At 40.5% G+C, this 24,303-nt stretch overlaps 1 protein-coding gene across 1 annotated transcript in view; it reads right to left on the bottom strand.

Moving 5' to 3' along the window:
- LOC122810682 (histidine triad nucleotide-binding protein 3-like) overlaps positions 1-15,649 on the bottom strand; it is a 436,167-nt gene extending 420,518 nt beyond the window's left edge. The window contains exon 1 of the mRNA XM_044082255.1: positions 15,074-15,649. Within this exon, the coding sequence (XP_043938190.1) occupies positions 15,074-15,232 (159 nt within the window). The 5' untranslated portion in view covers positions 15,233-15,649. The remainder of the gene's footprint in view (positions 1-15,073) is intronic.
- Between the last annotated feature and the right edge of the window lie 8,654 nt (positions 15,650-24,303).

The following is a 24,303-nucleotide window of genomic DNA, read 5'->3' as shown; positions in this document are numbered from 1 at the left end:
CCTTCTAGCACCACATAGCCACTATTTTAAGAAAGTACTTTTTCATCGCACAGCTTATATCCAAATGTATGGTGTCTAGGTCCAGGGATGTCACTATTCCATTGTATTCAGCACTGATTAGGCTGATCACTGAGTACAATGTCCCTTTATGCATCAAACACCTATCACAATCAGAGCATCCAAAATGCTTTCTCAAACAAAAAAAATATCAAAGACTTAAACCACAAAACTGTGCTATCTTGAAGCCTTGCCCCTTGTTTCATTATCTTATAAGCTTCTATAAGGCAGCCTTTGCATAGGGTACAGAGCTTCAACTGACTTTATCCTGTCTGCTTACCAATATCTGGGAAGGCCAGTGGTGTCAGAAACACTCACTCAAAAGGATCTCAATCTCTTCTGTAACATAAATAAAATATGATGCTGGGAGAGGTATGTATCACAAAGAACACAACTTCTATGGTACCACTCTCTCCTCCACATTATGCAAAGCACATCTCTTCCTCTGTTCAAACACAATATGGACAAGTGGATAGGAAATCACAAATTCAACCCTGATTTAACACCCTTGGCCCTCAAGGATAGCGGAAGCATACAGACATCCAAAAAATCACTAGTTCTTTGTATGTATACTACAAAGGCTGTATGGCTAGGCTTCATACAATCCTTACAGACCAAAAGCTTAAAAGGAACCTATGAACCTACATGTTTACATAATATTAATAAACTGGCCTCATGTCACTTAGTCTGTGTTTACATTTACCCTTCAATAATTTCCAATCGTTAAGCATGAAAATCCATGTATCACAAACTATTCTAGTCTTAATCTCCAATTTCACTTAACATTGCTTCTTAAACAATGACTTGTACATATACACACAGAAGTTAACTATTCACAATATAATTCGAAATCAGGAATTAATTAGTGACCACTTTATTTTAGTTTCACTATATTACAAATCTTAACAATTGAAACAGGGAGAGCATACCTTGCATTACAACATACTTTATTAAATAGATGCACATCTTAGGTACTTTGTTCTGTGTCAATGTAATCTTCAAGCTCAATTTCCATTACAGAATCCTAAGCAACCCATTTTTTTACTAAGGAATTATACGGCTCATCTCTAACAGTTGTCTGCTATATATTTTTAATATCTGTAATCATCTGTTTTACACATTGATGGCTGGTCTTTGTTTTTTCATTTTCTAATTATTGCTTTCTTTGCCACTATCAACACTAATGCCAGCAACACTTCCACCTCTTCAGTACATGTTATACAACACCTGCTCAGGAAGATAACCTCTTCATACCTCTCAACTGTACAGATTTTTGCCTCATATTTTTGGTCCGTTTTTCAAAAAAATTGTGGTAGCCTGGCAAATTGGTGGCAAATCATTAAAGACTGAAGTTAGAAAATAATGACAGACATTCGAGTTTCAGACTTCACACCCTTCAGAAAATTCATGCTAATGCAAAACCTGTTATTTTACCAACTTTCTAAGTTTGTAAGAACATTTAAAAACTGCCCCTATTTTGGGCCTTTGTCCCACTTTTAATAATGACTTTGTCCAGATTTCTTGCTCTAAGAGGTTAGAGATATGCCCTATACTGAAGTTATTCTCTTCCAAGAATAAGACTTGTAATATCATTCAAGTTATTTTTGAACTGAAGCAACTCTGTGCATTCCCAAACCATAAGCTCCCAAGAACCAAGGTTTATTATTTGTGCTCATTCTGATTATCACACATTCACAGATTGTGTTGCATAAGTTTGAATCGGGATGATGGTTCATATGCAGCAAATCCAGACACTATGATATGCAAATGCTCTGCGGCCTATATTTGAAGGTTCTGAGGTCCCACAGAGAGCCCTGCTTGGAGCACAAGACAGATCTATGCAAAAATATGTGATGCCTTGTCTAAGGTGGGCTGCAAAAAAATAACTAAATTAGTTGAAGAAGATTAAAATAAGCAAAACCAAGCCTGCACTTATAACTCTTTAACAAAAGGTTAAGAAGCTCTTTACCAGTGTGTGTGTGTGTGTGTGTGTTAGAATGTAATGCAATTAATGTCTGAAGTGGGGGGTACCAAAGGGATCTGAAGAATACATTTTCCTTAAAATCTGTCTGGAAACTACTGGAAATGACAGACGTATGGGATTGTTTGAAGGCTTAAGAGTTTTCCAACAGTTTGTCAGCCATTAAACATATACCACGCTGTTGTTTTAGGCTACTGTCTCCAGAACACAAAAACATTTATCAGGAAAGAAAGAAATCAAGTGCTATCAAGTGCAGTTGAAAATGTTTTTCCTGGTACAGGCTGAGATTCAAACTTTGCCTAGCAGCAAGGCTGCTTACAGTTAACCACAAGTAAAATGGCTAATTACAAGACTGAAAATAGAAGCATCAACATCACGCTGCTCAGCATAAGCTGTCTCTCCTTCAAGCAGCCCAACGAAAAACAGAACTCACATGAGAAACACAAAAACTACCATTGGCCAAATACCACACAGAATGCACCTATGAGCGGCTGCTTCAGATGGCCTGCATATGAATAATTGTTTTAGATCCTCCATGCAGCCACAGCTGTTTTCAGATAGTTACATTTTTTTTAAATTATAGAGTACACTTAACTAACCATATGCCAAGTTTTTCTGGATGCCACATTTCCCACGTGGATTAAACAAAATGTTGACCTGCTTAGGCAATGGTACACTCAGCAAGGAAAGGCTGCACACTAAACGCCCAAATTTATTTTATAAGGTTTTTATTTGGAATCCTCTGTCTGCATCACAATCTGTAATTAATCATTATGCTGTAGCTCAGCAAAGCCTTATGCATGACCTGGCTCATACTCTTTAGCATGCATCAGGACAGAAGGTGTTCTGGCATTGCCTGGGGGGGGGTAACAAATTATTTTGTATATTTCAGTTATTCTTACTGCTTGTTCATCTTTCATTCACTAACTCGTGTTGTTTTAAAATGATCCAGAAGCTGGACAAAGAAAAGACTTAAAAATTTGTTAAACGATTAAAGACTGTACTGAAATTTGCAAAAGTTTGAATCGGGATGATGCGGGCAGTACAGAGGCATCAAACTCCTACTACAATGCATGAAAGTTCTGGAGAGTGTGAGTGATAAACAGATACATAGAGTAGTAGAATGTAATATGGGAGATGAGCAGTTTGTATTCAGATCAGGATGCAGCACAACTGACCCGATGTTTGTACGGAGACAGATACTTGAGAAGAAGCTACAGATGAGGAGAGTGTCCAACTGGGCACTCCTAGACTTGGAGAAAGCATACGACAAGGTCCCAAGAAAGCTGATCTGGGCAGTACTGCGGTGGTTTGAAGTCCCAGAAACATTGGTAGAATTAGTGCAAGCTATGTACAAGGACCCAATGACTCATGTGCGAACAGGGTTAGGTCTCACAGAGGGGTTCCCAGTGGGAGTGGGTGCACATCAAGGTTCAGCTATGAGCCCACTGCTGTTTATACTGGTGATGGACTACATTAACAAACAGGATGGAAGGGACAGATCAACAAAGCTGCTGTATGCAATGTGGCAGTGCAGGCAGACTGAGCTAGAACTTCAGCAAAGGCTAGGAGAATGGAATGCAAAACTGAAGGCACATGGGATGAAACTAAGACAGTGGTAATGGCAGCAAATTGGGGAAATCACAAGAAGCTGAGAATACAGATAGAAGGGAAGATAGTGGAACCGGTAAACAGCTTCAAGTATCTGGGAGGGGTAGTTGAGGAGAAGGGCAGTCTGAATGAAGAGGTTAAAGCTAGAATCAGAAGGGCTGCAGCCAACTGGCATAGAGTATCAGGTGTAGTCTATGACAGAAGAATGCAAAAGAAGCTGAAAAGTAAGGTGTACAAAACAGTGATGCGATCAGTACTACTGTATGGTACAGAAACCTTGGCAGTAAAGACAGAACAGTTGAAGAAGCTAGAGGTGATGGAAATGAAGTGCCTGAGAAAGGTGGTAGGATGCACACTGTGGGACAGTCGAAGAAATGAGGACATAAGAGCAGAAGCCAAAGTAGTTCCAATTGCAGAAAGAGAACAGATTACGATGGTTTGGGCATGTGTAGAAAAGCAGAAGACAATCTGGTGAGGAAGCTTTAGGACAGACAGGAAAAGGGCAAGAGGAAGCGAGGATGTCCAGCAAAGAGGTGGATGGATTGCATGAAAGATGACCTGCGACAGGCATGAGTTTTGAAGAAGGCAGAAGTGTGGCACTGAAGAGAGAGTTGGTGACAGTTAACATAATACCCCGACCCCATACAGAAAAATGGGAAAAAGGGGGCTGATGATCTGTACTGAAAAAGAGTGTCTTTTTCTTTTATTTTGCTAAGCAGGGGACTGCATAATTTACAACATTCGGTCATAGGACAAAATACATTTCCATAATGCTATTTTAGTGCAAATTTAAATTTATTCTGCAGACGGGCATTTTTTTTCCTTTTCACAGGCATGGGGGGTTAGGCCCTTTATGAAACACTTCTGTATAAGTAATAGTGATACGAGTATACTATCAGGAAATACAAAGATAGTAATAATAGTTCACATATTACTAATGTTGTTAGCTCTCTCCATAGCATGCATTTTTGAACCACATCATAGTCCGACACCAAGTACATCTCAAAACAATATTATAAACTGAATTATTACATGTTTTAATAAGTGTAAATGATTAAATTACAGTTAAATTGTTCATTCACACTTTAAAATAAAAAACTCTCAGCTGCACCATGACATGTGGTGATTTAGTGACCAAAGATTATTGCTGCTGGTTTCATCAGAGAACGGTTTAAAATTTTCTTGCAAAATCTTTCATAAATTTGCTTTGTGTCAAGGTAATGCATCAAAAGACCTTTTGAATCTGGTATCAATGCAGTTTTTTTTCTTTCCTGGTATTTCTGACTCTCTGCTTCGGAACACTAGGAGTGCCCAGGGGCCTCTCCTCATCTACTGGGTCTATCAAACCAGATAAGCGTCAAACAGACTAACTCCAACCAATGATCAGGGCCAGTGAAGAGATTAAGGCTTCTTGGGGCAGCATCATTCTGCTGTCAGGAAGTATTTTCTCCCAAGTACCTGCCCACAGTGCATGCCCTTACTCTTTCAGGGAAATGCGATCAATGGACTACACTGGTGGATCATTCATACCTCCATAATAACCCCCCCCCCGACAATATCCTCTGTGCATCTACAACTTCCACTTGGGATTAACCATGCAGGTACTTGTGAATGCGAGTGCCCATTCTCCCTGCCCGCACTGTGAAACACCCAAGCCACTATTCAAAACTGGGTTGCTTGGGACATTATCAGGGTTTTATCCCTCTATTTCTCCAGTGTAGGCTGGTGACATCTATACAGGAGTACAGTTTTTTTTTAATTCTTTAACTCTGATATTTGTTTATCATCAGTCCACTCCAAAGCCAATTGGCCTACGCGTCCCCCATTACAAGAGCAACAGTTGGCCATGCTAGCATTCATCGGGGGTGGCTTGAGGTTTTCTTCTTTTTTGTTCCCCTCCCATCCCTACTGCATGCAACAGGTGAGATGTAAGGTGGATCATGCAATAAGATGACAGTGGAGGACATCCTTTCACTTCTGCAAGTGTAAATAAAATAAATGAACAGAATGCCTTGCAACAGAATATAAGTAAATGGCACAATTTAACATTGGAGGGATGCAATTTCAATGTGAGAGTGACTGCGTCTGTATTTATGAAAGCATGGTATGAAAGTTGCATTGCCAATCTATACCTGGAGGTGGACAGAAGGCTAAGCAATGCTATGGGGGAGTCATAGCAAGCTAGCCAAAATACTGCATCACGACGACTTCTAGAACTATAAGAAAGAAAAATTTTACCTAAATATGTAATAACATTCTAATTTACTCAACATTGTCCTCAAGTAAGATTAATACAGTTACCCCTACTACCTCACATACACTGTCCCATAGATTACATACATATATACATAGATTCATAAGTAGTTACTAGGCATGCAGTACAGGAAGCCTAAATTGCTCAGATCACTGAATGGTTAAGTGACTTGCTCAGAGTCGCACAGTAGGCAAATGAATGTTGAGGGAATCACTCCACTACAGAAAGCAACTCATTAATACCTCACAGCTTTAATATTTTGTGCTAACTACCTCACTTCCCTTCTGTTACTTACTGACCCCTTCCTCTAGATCCCTTGGTTTGTGCCAGGGAAATAGAGAGAGAGATTTAAGGAATCACAGAGTTTAAAATAAATGTCTCTCTGTTATGTAACCACGCAGACATTCCACTGTTTAATGTGAATTCAAGCTTTACTGAACAGTAGACGTGGATAACATTGTACTTATTTATCTGATTACAACACGTCTGTATATATGGTATCGTGTAATTTATGAATTATTAACAAGCTGCTTCCTGAAGTCCATGGTTGGAATGTCTCAGTCATCACTTATCAAGGGTATGAAAAAGGTCTGTGTAGCTCAGATTTCTACCCTGGACAATACATACAAATAAAAATAAAACAAAACAAGTAGTTTCTGCTGTTGGAACTTTTCTACAATGATTTTGGAAAAAGGGATTTGGCCCATCTAGATTTACCTAGTGAACAAAATTAAATAAAAATAAAATATTTTGTACAGCTGTGTCAGATACTTGCCACACTGATTACTGCACAGCTCAGCTTAATTTTACTCAGTTCTGGCATTCACCCAGCTGTGTTAACACTACCTATTCACTTCTGAATTAAAGCAGTAATTTATGAAGCGGGGGGGGGGGGGGGGGCTCCCAAAAATAAGGTATACGTTCTCATTTGGTATCATTTTGAAGTACAACGTTCCAGCATGCAACTCTAAATGTCAAAATTTTAATATGACGATTTATATTGCAAAGCCTACTGAACAGTAATGAATCATAACTTTGATCAACAAATAAACTCTGTACCACAAGTTAATGGGTGATAGTTAATCCTGCATGAAGGGCATAACAAGTTAATTTACATTGTTTTTCAAAGTGAAAGAAATTAGTTATGCCAGCATGGTGAAATCAGATATATTTTTACTTTTTTTTTCAGGATTTCATACCAATTGATGCAAGAACATTGACATAATGGTTAAGGTATTCACCTCATAGACACATGGTACAGGGTTTGATTCTGATCTAGGATTAGTCTCTAGGCTTAAAATGGCCCTTCAGGGCAGTTAGCCTAGTATTCACCTATAACATTACATCTTAAGCCTAGGACTGACCCTAAAAGTTTAACCCTAACCACCCCAAAAACACTACCCCTAAGCAAAAACCCAAACCTAACCTTAAAAATGTAACCCTAAACTTTAACATTAACCTAGTGGCAGTCTTCTGATGTAACTAACTAGCAGTTATGCTACTTTTGTAGTGAAACTTCCTAACTATGACTGTTCTTGACTAGGACTTCTTGTGAGTCAGACAGAAATTAGAAGAGGTCAATTAAGGAGTCACACATAAGTTACAACAGGTGAGCTATGGTTAATCAATCATCTGTGAACTGAGGGGGTGGAGCTAGGAACTAAACCTTCTATTTAAGGGGTAAAATAAAACATTTCAGAGCTTTACTGGAAAGGCTCACCCAGATTCTGCTAGTTTGCTGTGAGGCAGAGGTTGGGTTGTTTTTTATTTGTTGTGTTTTGTATTACTTTATTGCCTTTTTCTATTTTGTATATTGGAATTTGTGTTCTTTACACTGTGTTTTACTTGTATTCTGCTTTTAACTGCATAAAGATGTTAAGATTTGCGCTGGGTATGACGAGGGTAGACAGGATTAGGAATAAGTATATTAGAGGGTGAGCCCAGGTTGGACGGTTTGGAGACAAGGCCAGACAGGCGAGATTGCGCTGGTTTTGACATGTGCTGAGGAGGGATGCTGGGTATATTGGGAAAAGGATGAAGCTGCCAGGTAAGAGGAAAAGAGGAAGGCCTACAATAAGGTTTATGGATGTGGTGAGAGAGGACATGCAGGTGGTTGGTGTGACAGAGCAAGATGCAGAGGACAGGAAGAAATGGAAACAGATGATCCGCTGTGGCGACCCCTAATGGGAACAGCCGAAAGAAACTAAGACTAAAACTTGAAAAGAGACCACTGCTCTGTCTCTTGTGAGTCAGACAGAAATTTTCCCACCTGGTTACTGTTGTGTTCTTAAACACCACTGACTTTCTAGTTGCCTGCCCCTTATGTTAATTTGACCATATATCTAATTTCCTCTCTGCTTTTACTGGCTGGTGTGAGTAAGCACAAAATTATCATTTTGTGAAATCACTCCCCTTCAACTATTTAAATTTATTGGCCATCCTACTATATTCCACAGTACCAGAATACAAAAGTGATCACCCCCTTTCAATCTATCTTGCTGTTTTAAAAATAGTGACTCTCCACTAAAACTTTTGACAGGTAAAACTTCAGTTACCTACTTTCACATCTAACTCCTCTAGTGCACACTGCAGTGTTTAGGATAAACCATTTTGTTTCATCTTACCTTTAAGCATCTATTGCAAGACCACCAGTTACTGTAGAGCCCACATTCTGCCTCTCAGTTGTCATCTTGGGATTAGTGCTTCTGTCTTCTCCTGGTGAGAGAAGGAGTGCAGTTACATTATTTCCTGGAGACTGCTCATCACCAGAAAGCTTAATAACTGCTTTATAGGTGACAGGTTAGAATCTGTGCTTATATTCTGATCCTGGTGAGAGTAGGAGCAATGTGAATTGATTCCTGACTCCTGACTGGAGAGTGAGTGTCTGTGCTTAACATACCGGATTGGTCTGGTTGCTATTCGAGGCATCTACCAGAAAAAGGCTACAAGGCTGCAGACCCTTGCATCATCTGAGGCATCTAGAAAAAGGCTACAAGGCTGCAGACCCTTGCATCATCTGGGACAAGACTGTGGATCACCAAACAGGCCGTGGTCTGCTTTTCTTCTTGGGATTGGTGCTAAAACTAGCTAGTTTTAGCTAGAACTAGCCAGTTTTTTTTTGTTTCAGCACTCAAAACTGTTTCCTTGTGCTCAGCACTTGCTCAAAACTTATTGTAAGCACTAAAACTACAAATTACTACAGCACTCGACTTTCCTCACTTGTCAAGACGAAAACAGGTCTTAGTACTTAAATTAATAAGCACCTATCCTGGCATGTCCATGGGTCAGCTCCCAATGTTTTCTCCTGTCCATCTGATAAATCTGGGTATTTTGGGGCAATGTAGCAATTGCCTCATGTACACTGACAACCCTCTCCTCCTACCACCCAACACTACAACCTGTGAGAGATGCACTTATATAGCCAAACTGGAAGTCAATCTCTCTCCAGCCAAGACTGGGCTAGACAGTCAAGAGGAGAAGGTTAACACCTGCACCACACCACACTCAACACATAGTCCTTCAAAACCCAAAACCCACACATAGAAACACAAAGCACACACCCACATTCACGGAGGCTCTCAATTAAAATCTGCCCAAGCAACAGAGACCTCCCAAGCTGAAACACAGACAACTACCACCCCCAACACTACCCAAATGACACATAGCCCAAAAAAAATCAGTGTGTCACTCAACCTCAACCCATAAGGCAAAACAATGCACCCAACACACTAGTCATAGGTGACTCTATAGTCAGGCACAATGATGTCCACTCACCAGGCTAAACAAGGAGAAAGTTACTGTCAGCTGCCTGTCGAGTGCCAAGATCCGCCACATAACGCACGCACTCAGGTCTCTCCACAACAAGTACAAATACAATTCTGTCATTGTCCATGTTGGTGTGAATGACCTGAGACATACCTCCCTGGACTACATGAAGAGAGACTTGGAGGAGCTCTCGTATCTTGTAGCCGAGGCAGGTATGACCCTAGCCCTGAGTAGCATCCTGCCATCGCCCAGAATTACACCAAAGTCCAAGGACAAAATGATTGACTTCAACAATTGGCTAAGCTTCTGGTGTCATTCTAAAGGGATCCAGTATCTGTCTACCTGGGACGACATGGTCGACAGACCATGATGCTTTGCCAGAGATGGCCTGCACCTGTCGCCCATGGGATTCTGGATACTGGCTAAGGCTCTTGCCACCCCTATAGTGCCTTTTAGGCAAGGTTCAAATGCTAAATTCACCACCGTAACAAGTACAAGCAAGCAAACTCTGAGGGTAATGCTACTCAATGCTAGAAGTCTAAACCTCAAACTGCACTCACTCGAGGCACCCCTTAAAATGGAGAAAATCAACATCTGTGCAATGACAGAGACTTGGTTCAGGGCTCCAGAGAGCACCCCTGCATTATCAGGCCATAATTCATACCACACGTTTCGGCCACCCAGCCTGGACCGAAACACTAAAGGCGGAGGTGTGTCAATTTTCATTAAGGATATTCACACCTCTAGGCTAGTTGCTCAACATAAAGCATCCAAAATTATCCAAGTGCAACTAACACTGGGCAAGACTGCAATCCAGGTTGTAGCTTGTTACAGATCCCCCACCATGCCCCAGGACTGCCACTCTTCATTTCTTAAGATACTGGAAAATATTAAGGTACAACCCAATACCTTAATTATGGGTTATTTCAACTACCCCACCATCAAATGGGAAAACTACTCATGTACCAACTCATTCACTCGTGTTCTGGAATTCATAAATTCCAATGCCTTGATCAGCTGGTCCACACCCTCACCAGGGGCAGCAATATCCTGGACCTGGTCATTACCAATATGGGTAACTGATGTTCCACACCAGAGGTCATCTCCTTGCAGGTCAGATCCGACCTCAAAATAATCACCCTAGACATCCATATCCCACCCCCCATTAAGGAAACCATTGTCAAAAACTACTCCAAAGCCAACTTCATGCTTCTTAAGGCAGAAGTGGCAAACTTCATGACACCCATACAGATGGAAAAGAGAGGTATGACTGCTGAATCTTAAATGCACTATATAAGCACATACATGAGTGCATGAGGAAGCCAATCTGGTGGTCCCCTGCCATAAACAAACTCTACAACAGAAGGAAGAAGCTGTTGCAAAAAAAAAAAAAAAAGGTAAAATTCCAAGATTGGAGGAACTCCCTGGTCAGCCTCATCCAAAGACAACCACAAAGCATTTTAAAGCTATGTCAAGAATTTCAATGGCAACACTCAGATCTGCTCTGAGCTGCAGCACAATGGCACTAAATATATAGAACCAACCGATATTGCCAACATCCAGGCAAATAGGTTCAGTGCTAACTTTACCCCCCTCTCACCCTCCAAAGGGCCCATCTTAATACCGGAAGAATGCAAAGCCCCTGTAATTACAGATGAACAAGTAAGAGACTGTACTCTCCAAAGCCAAGAACACAGCATCCATGGGACCAGACAACATCCCAGGCTGCGTACTGCATGCAATACAGAATGAACTGGCACCCCACCTAAGTACCATGTTCAATCATAGCCTCACCTCAGGCTGTGTGCCTACTGAATGGCGCACAGCAACAGTTATCCCACTCCACAAAGGGGATCCCACCACAGACCCCAGAAACTACCGCCCCATTAGCCTGATGAGCCTGGCCTGCAAGGCCATGGAAAGTTTCATCTTGGAGCTTATAAACAAAGACATAGGTAACCTCCAAACCCTGGACCCCACTCAGTTTGGATCTGTAAAAGGTAGATCATGTCAACTAAACCTGATTGACTTCTTTGAAGCAGTCACTAGAGCTGTAGATGAGGGCAGGGTAGTGCACATATCCTATCTTGACTTCACCAAGGCTTTTGATACCATCCCCCACTCTGGAATTATAGATAAACTCACTAAACTGGGCATAAATCCCTGTGTCACAAGATGGGTGGCCAACTGGCTCTCTGACAGAACCCACGCAGTAAAAGTAGCCGACTCCAAGTCCGACTTCAGACCAGTGATGAATGGAGTACCACAGAGTTTGGTCCTAGGTCCTCTACTGTTCGGCATCTATGTCTCTGAAGTGCAGGCCAACACAGAAGATCTTTAGCTAACAAAGTTCGCAGATGACTGCAAACTGGGAGCCATTATAAAATCACCTAATGATGTAGACATTCTACAAAAGGGCCTCACAGAGACAGATGCTTGGTGTCAAAGTCGTGGCCTCAAGCTCAATGCCAAGAAGTGCATTGTCATCCCCTTTGGAAAAACTCGGTATCCATGAACTACCACATAGGCGGTAGCTCACTAAACACTGAACGTGTGATGAGACCTCAGGACACAGGTGGACAGTAGTCTCTCCTTTGATAACCACATCACCACAGTAGTCAGGAAATCCTTTTACGTGGCACACCTCATCACAAAAGGGTTCTCCTCTAGAAAAAAGGAGGTCATTGTTCCTCTCTACTCATCCCTCATGGGCCCATTATAGAGTATAATGCCCCATTTGGCATGTATCTCACAAGACACCTACAACAATTGGAAAGGCCACAGAAATACCTCACCAAGAGGATTACCGGCCTCAAAAAGATGCCATACGCAGACCGTCTCAAAAAACTCCAGCTCTACTCCGTCACATATAGCCTACTCAGAGGCAATCTCTGCCTAACATATAAAACTATGTCAAACCCAGAGCTGTTGGACATGCTACACTTAAAGAAATCCCAATCTCTCCGAATCACATGCTCCAGGGACCTAAACCTTGTCACCACAATAAACAGAACATGTTGGAGGGATAGATTCCTGTCCCAGAGACTTCATGTCAAGCAAAGCTCCTCATTGGCCGTCTAAGAAAAACCATGACGACTGGATGGGAAATAGAAAATTCACCTGGGGGATCACTTCTCGGCACTGCTTGACAGGGGCACAGGAAAATCATTTTCTTGGGTGGCGAAAGCCAGGGAACCTTTTTGGCTAGGCTTATACAGGCCCCAGAGCCAATAGCCTAGCACCTACCTATGATAGTTGTAACCATGAACAGTTAATAGTTATGCTATTTTTGTAGTGAAACTTCTTGTCCAATAGTTGTAACCATGTACAGTTGATAGTAATACAAAAAGCGCCACTGCATACCACTATCCCTTAAGTATTCCTTAATACGTTATGGCAGTAATATTTTGACTTAACTAGTACATTGTTCAACTGGGTCATCAGCTGGAGGCTTCTTTTTTTCCAATTTTAAACTGCAATTATTTTACACATTACAGGACATGACTGTAACAATGCAAACAACACACCCCAGACAACTGCACATTCATGACACAGTTCACACTTAAAATGTTTACTCTGGATGGAAAGACAATAACCACAACAAAACATAAAATACATATGTATCACATGCAACATACTCCACCAAACACAATTTTAACCACTTATCTCAACAATCAGGGACAGCACCTCAAAATGAACAAAAAACAAAAATCTAAATCCATTACAATGTACACTGGCTCTGTAGTTTTAGTCTACAGTGCAGAGCTAATCAGAGTAACAGAATTAACACATACATAACTACATGTTCATTTTTTCACTCTTGGTTTACTCACTTAATGTATTTCACAACTATGGGAAAGTTACAGCCTATCCTGGAACTCACTGGATACAAAGAAATGTAACTTAAGCATAACAGGATGCCAGGCCATTACAGGGTACACACATCCCTATCTCCCAACTGCTATAATTTAGGCACAGCACTCTGCTTTTTGAGCTTAGATTTTGCCCTGCTCCTCCTAGATTTACTTACTTTCCTCATAAAGATAGGCCTGTTCAAGGTTGCATGCAATATTAAATAACTGAAATAAGTCTATACAAATATTCTATGTCACTAACTCTAGTGTCTAGTATCTAAAAACCTTCCAGTGCAAACAACAAGAAAGTGCTCCTCAGTGTGGCTATGTTATGATATGGCTTCTAATTTCAGAATAAAATGCAAATTAGAGGTTCAAGATACACAACAGAAACGTTGCTTCATCACTGAGGTGTTTCAAGAATTTCAGCTACAAGTATGAAGTACTCACACTTAGTGTTGCCACCTGTCCCTCTGTGCAAAAAGGTCCCTATTTGGGCAGTTGTGTCCTACTAAAAAAACATCAAAAACGACGAATGTCCTGCGAACCAGTCTTTACTAAGGTATCTGTCATACCTGCATAAAACAATTTTGTATCTGAAACACCCTAACATTATAAGAAACAATAGAAGCAACTCAAAATTCTATAAGAATAAGTGTTTTGTTTTAGCAGAAAACTTAAGTCCAGTCCTTTGCATTTGGTTGTGGGTATAATTTGTCCAGCAAAATCTCATTATTTCCATAAAAAAGTCCCACTATGGGCATAAGAAAAGATGACAACCATGTTGCCACTTTCTGCTGCGTTTTAACCCAATCGATTTTGCTAATCTGTTGGTGCACTACCCCTATCTACACTGACAGTAACGTTTTATGGAACTTGGGAGATTTTGCAGGACAAACTATACCCACAACCAATGTAAATGCCTGACATATGTTTTCTGCCAAAACAAAACGGTTATCCTTGCAGAATTTTGAGTTGCTTCCATTGTTTCTCATAATGTTGAGGTGTTTCAGATATATAAAAAAGACAAAAGTAGCATTGATCACTGAAATCGCTACACCCAGTGACTACAATGTCTTGCGTACAGAGAGACATAAAGTCATAAATATCACGATTTGCAGGAGAACGACAGCAATGTAGAACGATACCCTGCAGTTCCAATAGAAGTAGGAGCAACGGGTCTTATAATAAAGAATCTACAATCGTATTTAGATGTTATCAATACATGTAACTCCGTGTGAAGGAGTCATTACTGGACACATTACCAGTGCTGCGAAGATCACTTTTGGCTGACATCAAAGACAAACAATACAAATTGCATGAACTTTAATCATACTCTGACTAAGGAATTGGGTCCATTCCCGACGTTGTATTAGAAACCCAAAAGACTTGGAGAAATTAAAAAAACAACAATTAGCACACTATTTAGAACCCGTATTAAGCTAATACATTCCGAATAATGCGAACACTTGGACAGTGACACAAAACCGTAGTGTTCACCCCTTCACTCTTCTTGCCCCTATCAAATCTGGCACAGATCATTTGACTTACATTATGTAGGAGCTCAGTAGTCTTTTCTTCACCACTTCCAATCCTGCAAAAGATGCATCTGCTGTCATATGTATTTACACCTTGAGGACCGTTAAGGGTCGCAGAGCCACTGTATGCCAAAACTCCTCCATCAGCACCAGTACCACCTGCTGTTGCCATGTTTGTTACTACTGACTAAAAGCAAGGGTCACAGATAGAATACACCCACAGAAACAGGGGAGGGACTAGTACCAGAATTGCGTCACGGGGGGGTGTGGAACATAAAACTGACTACCATATTGTGGATGTCAAAACCATTACAGTAAATATATGGGGGTGTAATCTCTGTTTTATGTTCTTTTTGGAACGTTCAACTATACAGTGTAGCTTTTGTCCTTTGCATATGACAATAGTAGGTAGCCGTAGCCGTCTTAATTGACAGCAAATTTAAACTGGACAGAAGGTGTGTGACATTTGACTTCAGCCGTCTTCTTTCCCACCCCTGACAACATTACCCCCGTTGCGGATTAAAGTTTCCTGATAGAAACTATGCGTGAGTGTAGCAGTTCCACCTAACGAACATTTTGTTAAAGGGCAACGTCCGTTTTATAATAGTGGAAAATATCTGTAGTTTATCTGAAGTCCAGTAACATTTCGGATGTGGACTAAGCTGGTGGCACTACACACTTACTTAGTGTGTATTGTAGAACAGAACCTCCCCGGGAGGGCCGTGCGGAAGTGGGCACGGCTTGCGTGATTGATGTACGAAATGGTCATGCTGTTATATGCAAACGAAGCAAGATTGACTGCTAGGCAGATTTGATAGTGATATCTTGTTATATTGGCAGTTGATTGACAGATATTGAAATCACTGCTGTACACATGGGTATCGCCAGAGACAGATGTTATTAGTTTGCCTTGGCCACATTTTACAAAGCCAACGGGTCACTTACGGTTACCTCTCAGCTGTACAGATTTTCGCAGAATGTCCTAAAAGTAGTGGTATTCTGCCAAATCACTGGGATGATCTTAGAATTGAGGTCACTAAATGATATACAAATTGAGTTTCAGACTTCAAATTCTTCAGAAAATATATGCAAAAACAAATCCTGTTACTGTAGCATTTTTGTAAGCATTTTCAGTGGAGGCCCGGTGAGAAAAGCTCCAAATACCAATACAGTTCAAAGGAGACAAAACGGTAACATATGAGAAAACATAACATCATTTATTTATTTATTTTTATTTTACATTTGCTAACCGGGATGGTCCAGCTGGATACATGTCCATTTTCAGTGAAGGCCCGGGGAGAAAATTTCCAAAGAGACACTTTTACAGAACATACAAACTTGGGTACATATTTCATCTAGATCCATTAGGGTGAATAGTTATTGACACTTATAGGTATAAACTACAGAGGGATACAGTTTACAATAGTCAATAAACAGTTTTACATTGTTTATACTAACACTGTTACATGGGCGGCCACGGTGGTGCAGTGGTTAGCATTGCTGCCTCACAGCAAGAGGTTCTCTGGTTCGATCCTTGGCTGGGGTGCTTTCTGTGCGGAGTCTGCATGTCCTCCCTGTGGTCGCGTGGGTTTCCTCCGGGTGCTCCGGTTTCCTCCCACATCCCAAAGACATGCTGCAGGTGGATTGGACACTCTAACTTGGCCCTAGGTGTGCGTGTGAGTGTGCCTTCTGTGGAAGGTTGGGCGCCGGGCTGGCAACTCGACACCGTAAAACTCCACTGCCATTCAATGTGCGGACAAGGTGATCCGCTGTGGCGACCCCTAACCGGGAAAAAGCCGAAAGAAGAAGAAGAAGATACTAACACTGTTACATGTATGTCATCATACCTCTGATGTGGTATACATTTATATGCAGGTAACAGATAGGACTCTAGTTTAGGACAATAGTTAAAACAGTACTGGAGTGGATCAGGTATTATTCTGGAGTTGAACAGGGACATAGCCATTTGTTGCTGAGTTGTAGATAGCTTTTTTAAATGTAGGTAGGGAGGTTATCAGGGATATCGATGTAGGCAGGGAGTTCCAGATTTTGGCCACATAAGAAGAGTAAAGGGAGTCACCAGTATGGTTGCTGGATCTAGTAACAGATAACTGTAGTTTGTTAGTTGAGCTGAGTTGCCTAGGACAGGAATATTGTTGGACAATGTTAGCCAGTGAAGGTGATATATTTTGTTGATAGAGTAGCTTGTGAGTAGTAACCAGCTGACTATAAATAAGTAAGTTAGGTAGTTCAAGACAGCCCAATTGCTTTAGGTTTAGGCAGTGATGTGTTCTGTAGGAGCTGCTGTTGGCAAATTTGGCTATCTGATTATAGCAGGTTGTCATTTTATTGATTTATGCTTTGGATAAGTTAATCAAGATGGGTGAGGCATACAGTAGTGTTGAGAGAAGGTGTGTACGTGTAATTGTAGTTCTAGCATTATGGGTCAGGAATGCTTTATGTTTGTAGAGGCTACCTAGCTTTTTGTTAGTATTTTTAATGGCCAGATTAATGTGTACATCAAATTTGAGCTTGTTGTCAATAGTAATGCCTAGTAGTTTTGTCTAGGCTTCAGGTATATGGAGGTACTGTTATTTGAGTGGATAGTAAAGGTGCAGGTGGGGGCAGTTATAGTTGAGGGATGAAATAGCAGGAGCTTGTTTTTTTGGGGGGTTATCAAGCCATTCTCAGTGAGCCATGTTTCCACTGAGTGAAAGTTATCCTGGGTCTTTTTGTGGAGGTCTGGTAAAGTAGGGGTGCTACATATTATAGTTGAATCACCTGCATATTGTATAAGGCTTGAACTTTTTGCAACTGAGTGGAGATTATTTGTAAAAATTGAGAACAGCAAGGGGCCCAGTATAGATCCCTGCAGTACTCCGGGTGTTACAGGTAAGAGTGGAGACAAGTTATTATTCCATAGTACTGCCTGTTGTCTATTGTTGAGGTAGTTTTTAAACCAGGAGACTGATAAGTTATCTAAGCCTAGGTTTACAAGATGGGAGATTAGTTTTTCATGGTTAACCATATCAAATGCCTTTGATAGGTCTAGGAAGAGGGCTGAAGAAAGCTTACCATTATTCCTGTTGTGATTAATGGTATCTATGAATGCTAGCAGGGCGGTGGTTGTGCTATGTCCTGGCCGAAACCCATGCTGTGTATGAGATATGAGCTCTTGATCAATAAGATGTGTCATTAATTGATGGTGAATACATTTTTCTAATATTTTAGCAAGGGATAATATTGCTATTGGTCTGTAATTAGATATGTCATAAGAATTCCCCCCATTTGTGTAGGGGTATGATATAGGCAGTTTTCCAGATCAAGGGTACTAAACCTGAGATGGATCAGTTTATTAGGATTGAGACTGGTTTAGCTATTTCATTTGCTGCTGGTTTTAAGAATTAATTGGGGAGGGAATCTGCTCCTAGTGTTGTTGGTTTTAGTTGGGATAGCAGTTTTCTTATATAGGAGGTTGAGGTGGGTTGTAGCTTAAATGTGGGGCTGTTGTTAGGTTTGGGGGAGCACTTGTAGTATTTGTATAGGTTTGGTTTTGGGCAAGGACAAGTACAGTCTCAGCGAGTTAAATGATTCAGCTGTGTTTTCTTTTGTTAAGCCTGTTGTTTGGAGGTGGGATAGTGTTTTTTTCAGGATGTAGTAACCTGTTTAAGCCTGCCCAGAATTTTTTTGGATTGTTCGAGTTTTGGGTTTGATGGGTTATAAAGTAATTTCTTTTATCTTGCATTACTAGTTTCTTAGTAAGATTTCTTATCTGTTGGTATGCTTGCTGTGTTCCTGGGTTTTTGCTGGACCTTCAGGCTGTCCAGGCTCTATTCCTTTCTTTTATTTTTTGCCTTGTTTCCCTTGTTAACCATGGAACTGTTTTGGATTTAACTCTAGTAGTTCTTGCAGGGGCATGCCTATTTAGTATCTCTAGGAAGGTAGAGTTAAAAGTGTTTGACAGCTTTGTCTAGGGGTAGTTAATACAGTTGCGACCAGTTGTAGAGCTTTAGATCTTGTAAGAAGTTTGGTAAGTTGAAGTGTTTTTTGTTTCTTATTGTTTGGAGTATGGGGGTTTGGAGGTGGTGGGAGTTATATTTGAGTAGGAAGGTAGTTTGATGGTCACTTAGTGAGTCAGGAAGGGTACCTGCTAAATATGAGCAAGGTATTGTAAAATCCAGTCTAAAAGTGTTTCTCTTTTACTATTTTTGTCGACTCTAGTGGGTTCTTTGATTAGTTGAGAGAAGGTAAGTAGGTTGATATGATTATTGGGAGCCTGGGAAGAGCATGTGAGCCAGTAAATATTAAAGTCCCCTAATAGAATAGTTTCTTGTGGCAAGGTTTGTGATAGCCATTGTAGTAAATTTTCCATGATGGGGATATTATTGCCTGGGGGGATATAACCTGTTACTAAGTTGATAGTTTTGTTGTTGCCTATTTTGAGCTTAGTTAAGAATATTTCTGCTTTGTCCAAGGGGGGTAAAGTCAACTCAGTTTTAGCTATGGATACTGTATTTTTATAAAGTAGAGCAATGCCTCCACCTTTCTTCTTTAGTCTATCTTGTCAAAGGATACTGTATCCAGGTGGTAGGATCTCTGTATCCTTGGTAACTGGTTTTAGCCATGTTTCTGTTAAACTGATTATATCTGGGAGATGTGAGATTAGAGTATGAAGCTCATGTATCTTTTTATTGATGCTCCTGATATTTAGATTTACATGTTAAGAATACAATTGAGCATACATAGCAGAGTTTAACAATTTCTAAATTTGTGATAGTAAGCCATTTCCATATAAATATGAATACGTGAGAGTTAAGTTACCTTTTTTAATAACAAATATAGATTGGGAAGTGGGGAGCAACCATTTGATCCTTAGCAGAATCCTAGCAACAGTGCAGTGGTATGGCTTAACCTGGGGAGTAACATGAGCAATGTCAGTTATTTAAGTAGTGGGTTTTGAGAAGTTTTTTAAATTGGGAAGTAGAGGTGGTTGAAGTAATAGTTAAAATATGTCCCTATTTTTGGACATTTGTCCTTCCCAATTTACCAGTCTTTGTCCAGATTTCTCACACTAAGAGGTTGAGAGGTACGGCTAGCGTTAGGCTTAGCATTAGGGCTAGGGTTAGGGCAAACCCTAGGCCTATCCTAACCTTAATCCTAACCCTAAATGTTAGGGTTACAATTAGGGTTAGGGCTAACCCTAGACCTATCCTAATCTTAATCCTAACCCTAAATGTTAGGGTTACAATTAGGGTTAGGGCTATCCCTAGGCGTAACCCTAACCCATGGGCACCACAGAATTTTTTTCAGTGCGGGGAGGGGATGCAAACCCTGAAGCCAGAGCTCTGGGGTATATCTGTTTACTAGTGGATAACCAATAACTCTGTAGTATGGAAACCGACGGCATCTCTGTGGATTTATATTGTTATGAAATAAAACCTCAATGGAACTGTAATACTGAACTTGCTTGTGTAAAAATTATAAAGTTTCTGGGTAAGAAAGTTCATACCTTACTTTCTTACTAATCTGTTGATCAGAATCACTGGACTGAGACAGGCGATTAAAAAATGTCCTTATGTCCTTGATGTCTGCCATCACATACCCTATATATTCAACATATAGACAAGTGAAAGTAAAGTACGTCGCCTTCTGAACAACTAATAATTAATCACCTACAGTAAACTGTTAACACACACTTTGTTGTTTGATAGAAGCTTCGTCGTACACACGCATAGTATTACAGCATGATTGATGTTGCGTAAAATATTTGACTTCGATAATCGAGTAAAGAATAGTGATTTAAAACACGTATTGATTACTGCGATGATATTACATAGCAGAAATTTTTTTGAAGTCAAAATCCAGGGGCAGAGGTGCCTGGAGCTGTTGAAGGCTGGGGGGGTGGAGGGTAAGAGGGGCACTTAGTGATCTAAAAAGGGCAATTTTTAAAAACTATTTACAACCTCAACATAGGTTCACATGGAGTGCATTTTAAGCTTACCCAGTTTCCCTTTTGGTGCTTGAATTAACATTTCCTGATTGGTCTTACCTATCCTATGGCTGATAATTGTATATTAGCCCTAGTGAGAATAACTGTGATCACACCATAGATAATTTGAGGGGACCCATGTAAGGGATGCAGCATTTAGGAGCTGTCTCTATCCATTAGTGGCATGAGGGGCAATCCTGGCATGCATTTTCCATTACCCATCGTTAGATCCAAGTTGAATTTGAATATGGACAGGGATGAGCTTATTTTACTTGAATGGAGAGTCTGTTCTGAAACAGTGGTATCTTCTGTAATATATATCCATCTCTCCACACCATTCTGTTTAGATACCTAGACTGAGTATTTCTGATGCCATTTGACTTGCTGATGTTCAGTAGATCCATCAGTATTGGGTCTGAGGATGCCTTGTATGCCAGACACAGGTCACCTCTTAGCACTGTGCAGGATACCAAGTATAGCAACAAAGCTTTGAGGTGGTCCATGCAAGACCTATTGTTTATGACTTGTATCTTTTTAGTAAGGCATCTCTGTGGATATTCCAGTTGTTGCATGTGTCTGGACAGAAACATGCCATAGTGGGCATTATACAAAATGATTGACGTAAATTCGTAAAAGGGGGACAATAATATCTCTAGATCTAGTTGCAATCAATTTGTTCATAAGCTGTACAATATAGAAAGACTATCTTATGACACAGTGTGCATGTTGGTTGAAGGTTAGGTCACTGTCCGCATGAGTTTCCAAATGCCAAACACCTGGTTCAACTCTCAGGAGGGTATTGTCAATTTGGTAGTTCCCTGGGGTAGACAACTTCCCAAGGGATGCAATAATGTATTTTCAATTCATGGAATAGATTTACCATATAATGGAATAGACTTCCCATACATGTCAAACAGAGCACCTCACTGGCTCTCTTCAAGAGAAATCTTGATATGTGGATGGGAAATAGAAAATTCACCCCGGGGATCACTCCAGTGGCTCTACTTGACAGAAGCACTGGAAACTAAGGTCAGGTGGCACAACGCCAGGGTAATCCTATAGGCTAGGCTTGAAAAGGCTCCAGGGCCATTAGCCTAGTACACACCTATGAACCTATGATTTTGGCACCAGTTACTGTTTGGGGCAAACCTTCCTGCATGATGGTTAAGTAATTTGGGGATTCATTAACTCCTCATAGCTTGCAGTCATCTCAAAATTAGCCAAAGCCCTTTGGTATTTACTTTTACTTCCAAGAAGTAGATGCCAAACAGGAAAAGTCTCAGCACAGAACCCTGGGGACTCCATTGCTGACTGGTCTTATTCTAGAAGCAGCCTCCCCTATTTTGATCTCTTGCATCCTGTAAACCAGTTGGCAGTCTATCTAGTGATGTAAGAGTTTATTCCCATTTTATTCAGCTTTTCTATTATACCTGAGTAAGGGATTGTGTTAAAAGGCTTGGCCAGGTCAAGATAATTTGGTGTGAACTATTTTACATTCATCCATTGCTTTGGTGGCAAGAGTAAAGCTTAAAATTTGCCCATGATTTTGAGCCTTTCATGCTGTTTCTCTCTGATTCTTGCCTGAAGAGGTTCAGAGATCAGAGCATATGTTTGACTGTCCCTGATTTTGTGTCATACTTTTGTCTGTTCCTAAGATTTGTGTTTTTTTCTGACGAATTTATGAGGATTGCAAAACTAAAATAATCACAGACTTCATATCCTTCAGAAAAAGTATGCTAATGCAAAACATGTTATTCTAGCAACTAAGCATATAGGAACAATGTTATACTTTTGTCCAGAATCAGGGACAAATTTTAAGAACAATGTTATACTTAAAATATGTCCCTGATTCAGGACCTTTGACTCTTTTCCCGACCCATTACATTTTTTGGTTTTATCCCTGGAGCTATGAGGTTTTGAGGTGTAAATAAGAACTGTGAGCAAAAGCCATTTACCACTTTCAAGCTCATCCTGCTACATTTTTTTCATTTTTTTTTAACTAAATAAAACAGATAACGTAACTGAAGGCTTAAAGTCAGACAAGAAGCTTTAATAACATTTTTATAAGCAGAATAACAATCGCACCGTACTTTTATTGTTCTTTTAAATAAATTAATATTTTTTGCATGACAAATCTAACAAAACTAGGGCCAACTTGCAGCTATGAAAAAAATGAGAAAAAAAGAAGACTTAAGGCAAGGAAGAAACTGTATTAACTTCTGAAAACACACTAACAGCAGAGTCAAAGTTATTCCAGTTTCTTGCCTGCGTTAAGTCTTATTTCATCATCACTATCATCATCGTTGTTCTCATTATTATTTTTACTGTTATTACTTCAGAAATGGCTGCCCAGAATGTACCTCGGTGGGCTGCTGCCACTTCAGTTGAGGTCCACAATCCACGGAACTGCACTGGCATGTTCAACAATATGGCCATTATTAATTAACAGTAAATAACAGTGAAAACCATAACATTTGGGAAGCTGGAATAAAACAATGAAATGTCAGTTGTAACTTTACTACCAAACATGGAACAAAAGTGCTTATTATTTTTTAAAACTGACAATTCGTTGTTTCATTCCAACTTCAGATGGTTTATAGTAAACAGTACAAAATACTAGAGCCAGATCATGGACAAATGGGGCCCTAGGCAGGGTAATAGATCCCCTCCCCAGAGCAGCACCTTCTGCAGCGACCTCCTACCCCCCCTCAGCAGCAGCCTCCTCCCCAGTCATTCCAGACTTCTGTCATTGCAATCCACCAATATCACTCAATAAGCACAATCTCTGCAGTAGTAAAAGTCATCCGAATAATTCCTCATTAAAGAGATCTGTAACTAATGAAGAGGTTGCTACTGGCAAACAACTTTACATAGGTTCATAAGTAGGTATTAGGCTATCGGCCCAAGGGCCTACGCAAGCCTAGCCATCAAGGTTCCCTGGCTTACGCCCCCCAAAAAGGTTATTTTCCTGTGCCACTGTCGAGCAGAGACACAGAAGTGATCCCCATAGGTTCACAGGTTACAACAAGCCACATTTTTACTGGGGCTACAAGCTTGCAAGAGCAGGCTGATCCCTATTTCTTCCCACATTATTTTCTTTGACTGACCCCTTCCTCCAGGGGTTCCTCTTGATCTTCTTCAAGGAGGTCTTTCTTTCTCCTCTGATGGTCTTCCCTCTACATGCTAGGGCAGAGTCTTCAGGTTCATGGTCTATCGAGTCAGCAATCTTTGAGTATCCTGGTCATGGTCTTTTA

Source organism: Protopterus annectens, chromosome 1.part1 (assembly GCF_019279795.1).
Source record: "Protopterus annectens isolate FY-2018-M chromosome 1.part1, PAN1.0, whole genome shotgun sequence".
Taxonomy (NCBI): Eukaryota; Metazoa; Chordata; order Ceratodontiformes; family Protopteridae; genus Protopterus; species Protopterus annectens.
The sequence above is the reverse complement of the archived record's forward strand: the minus strand, read 5'-3'. Positions and strand labels throughout refer to the sequence as shown.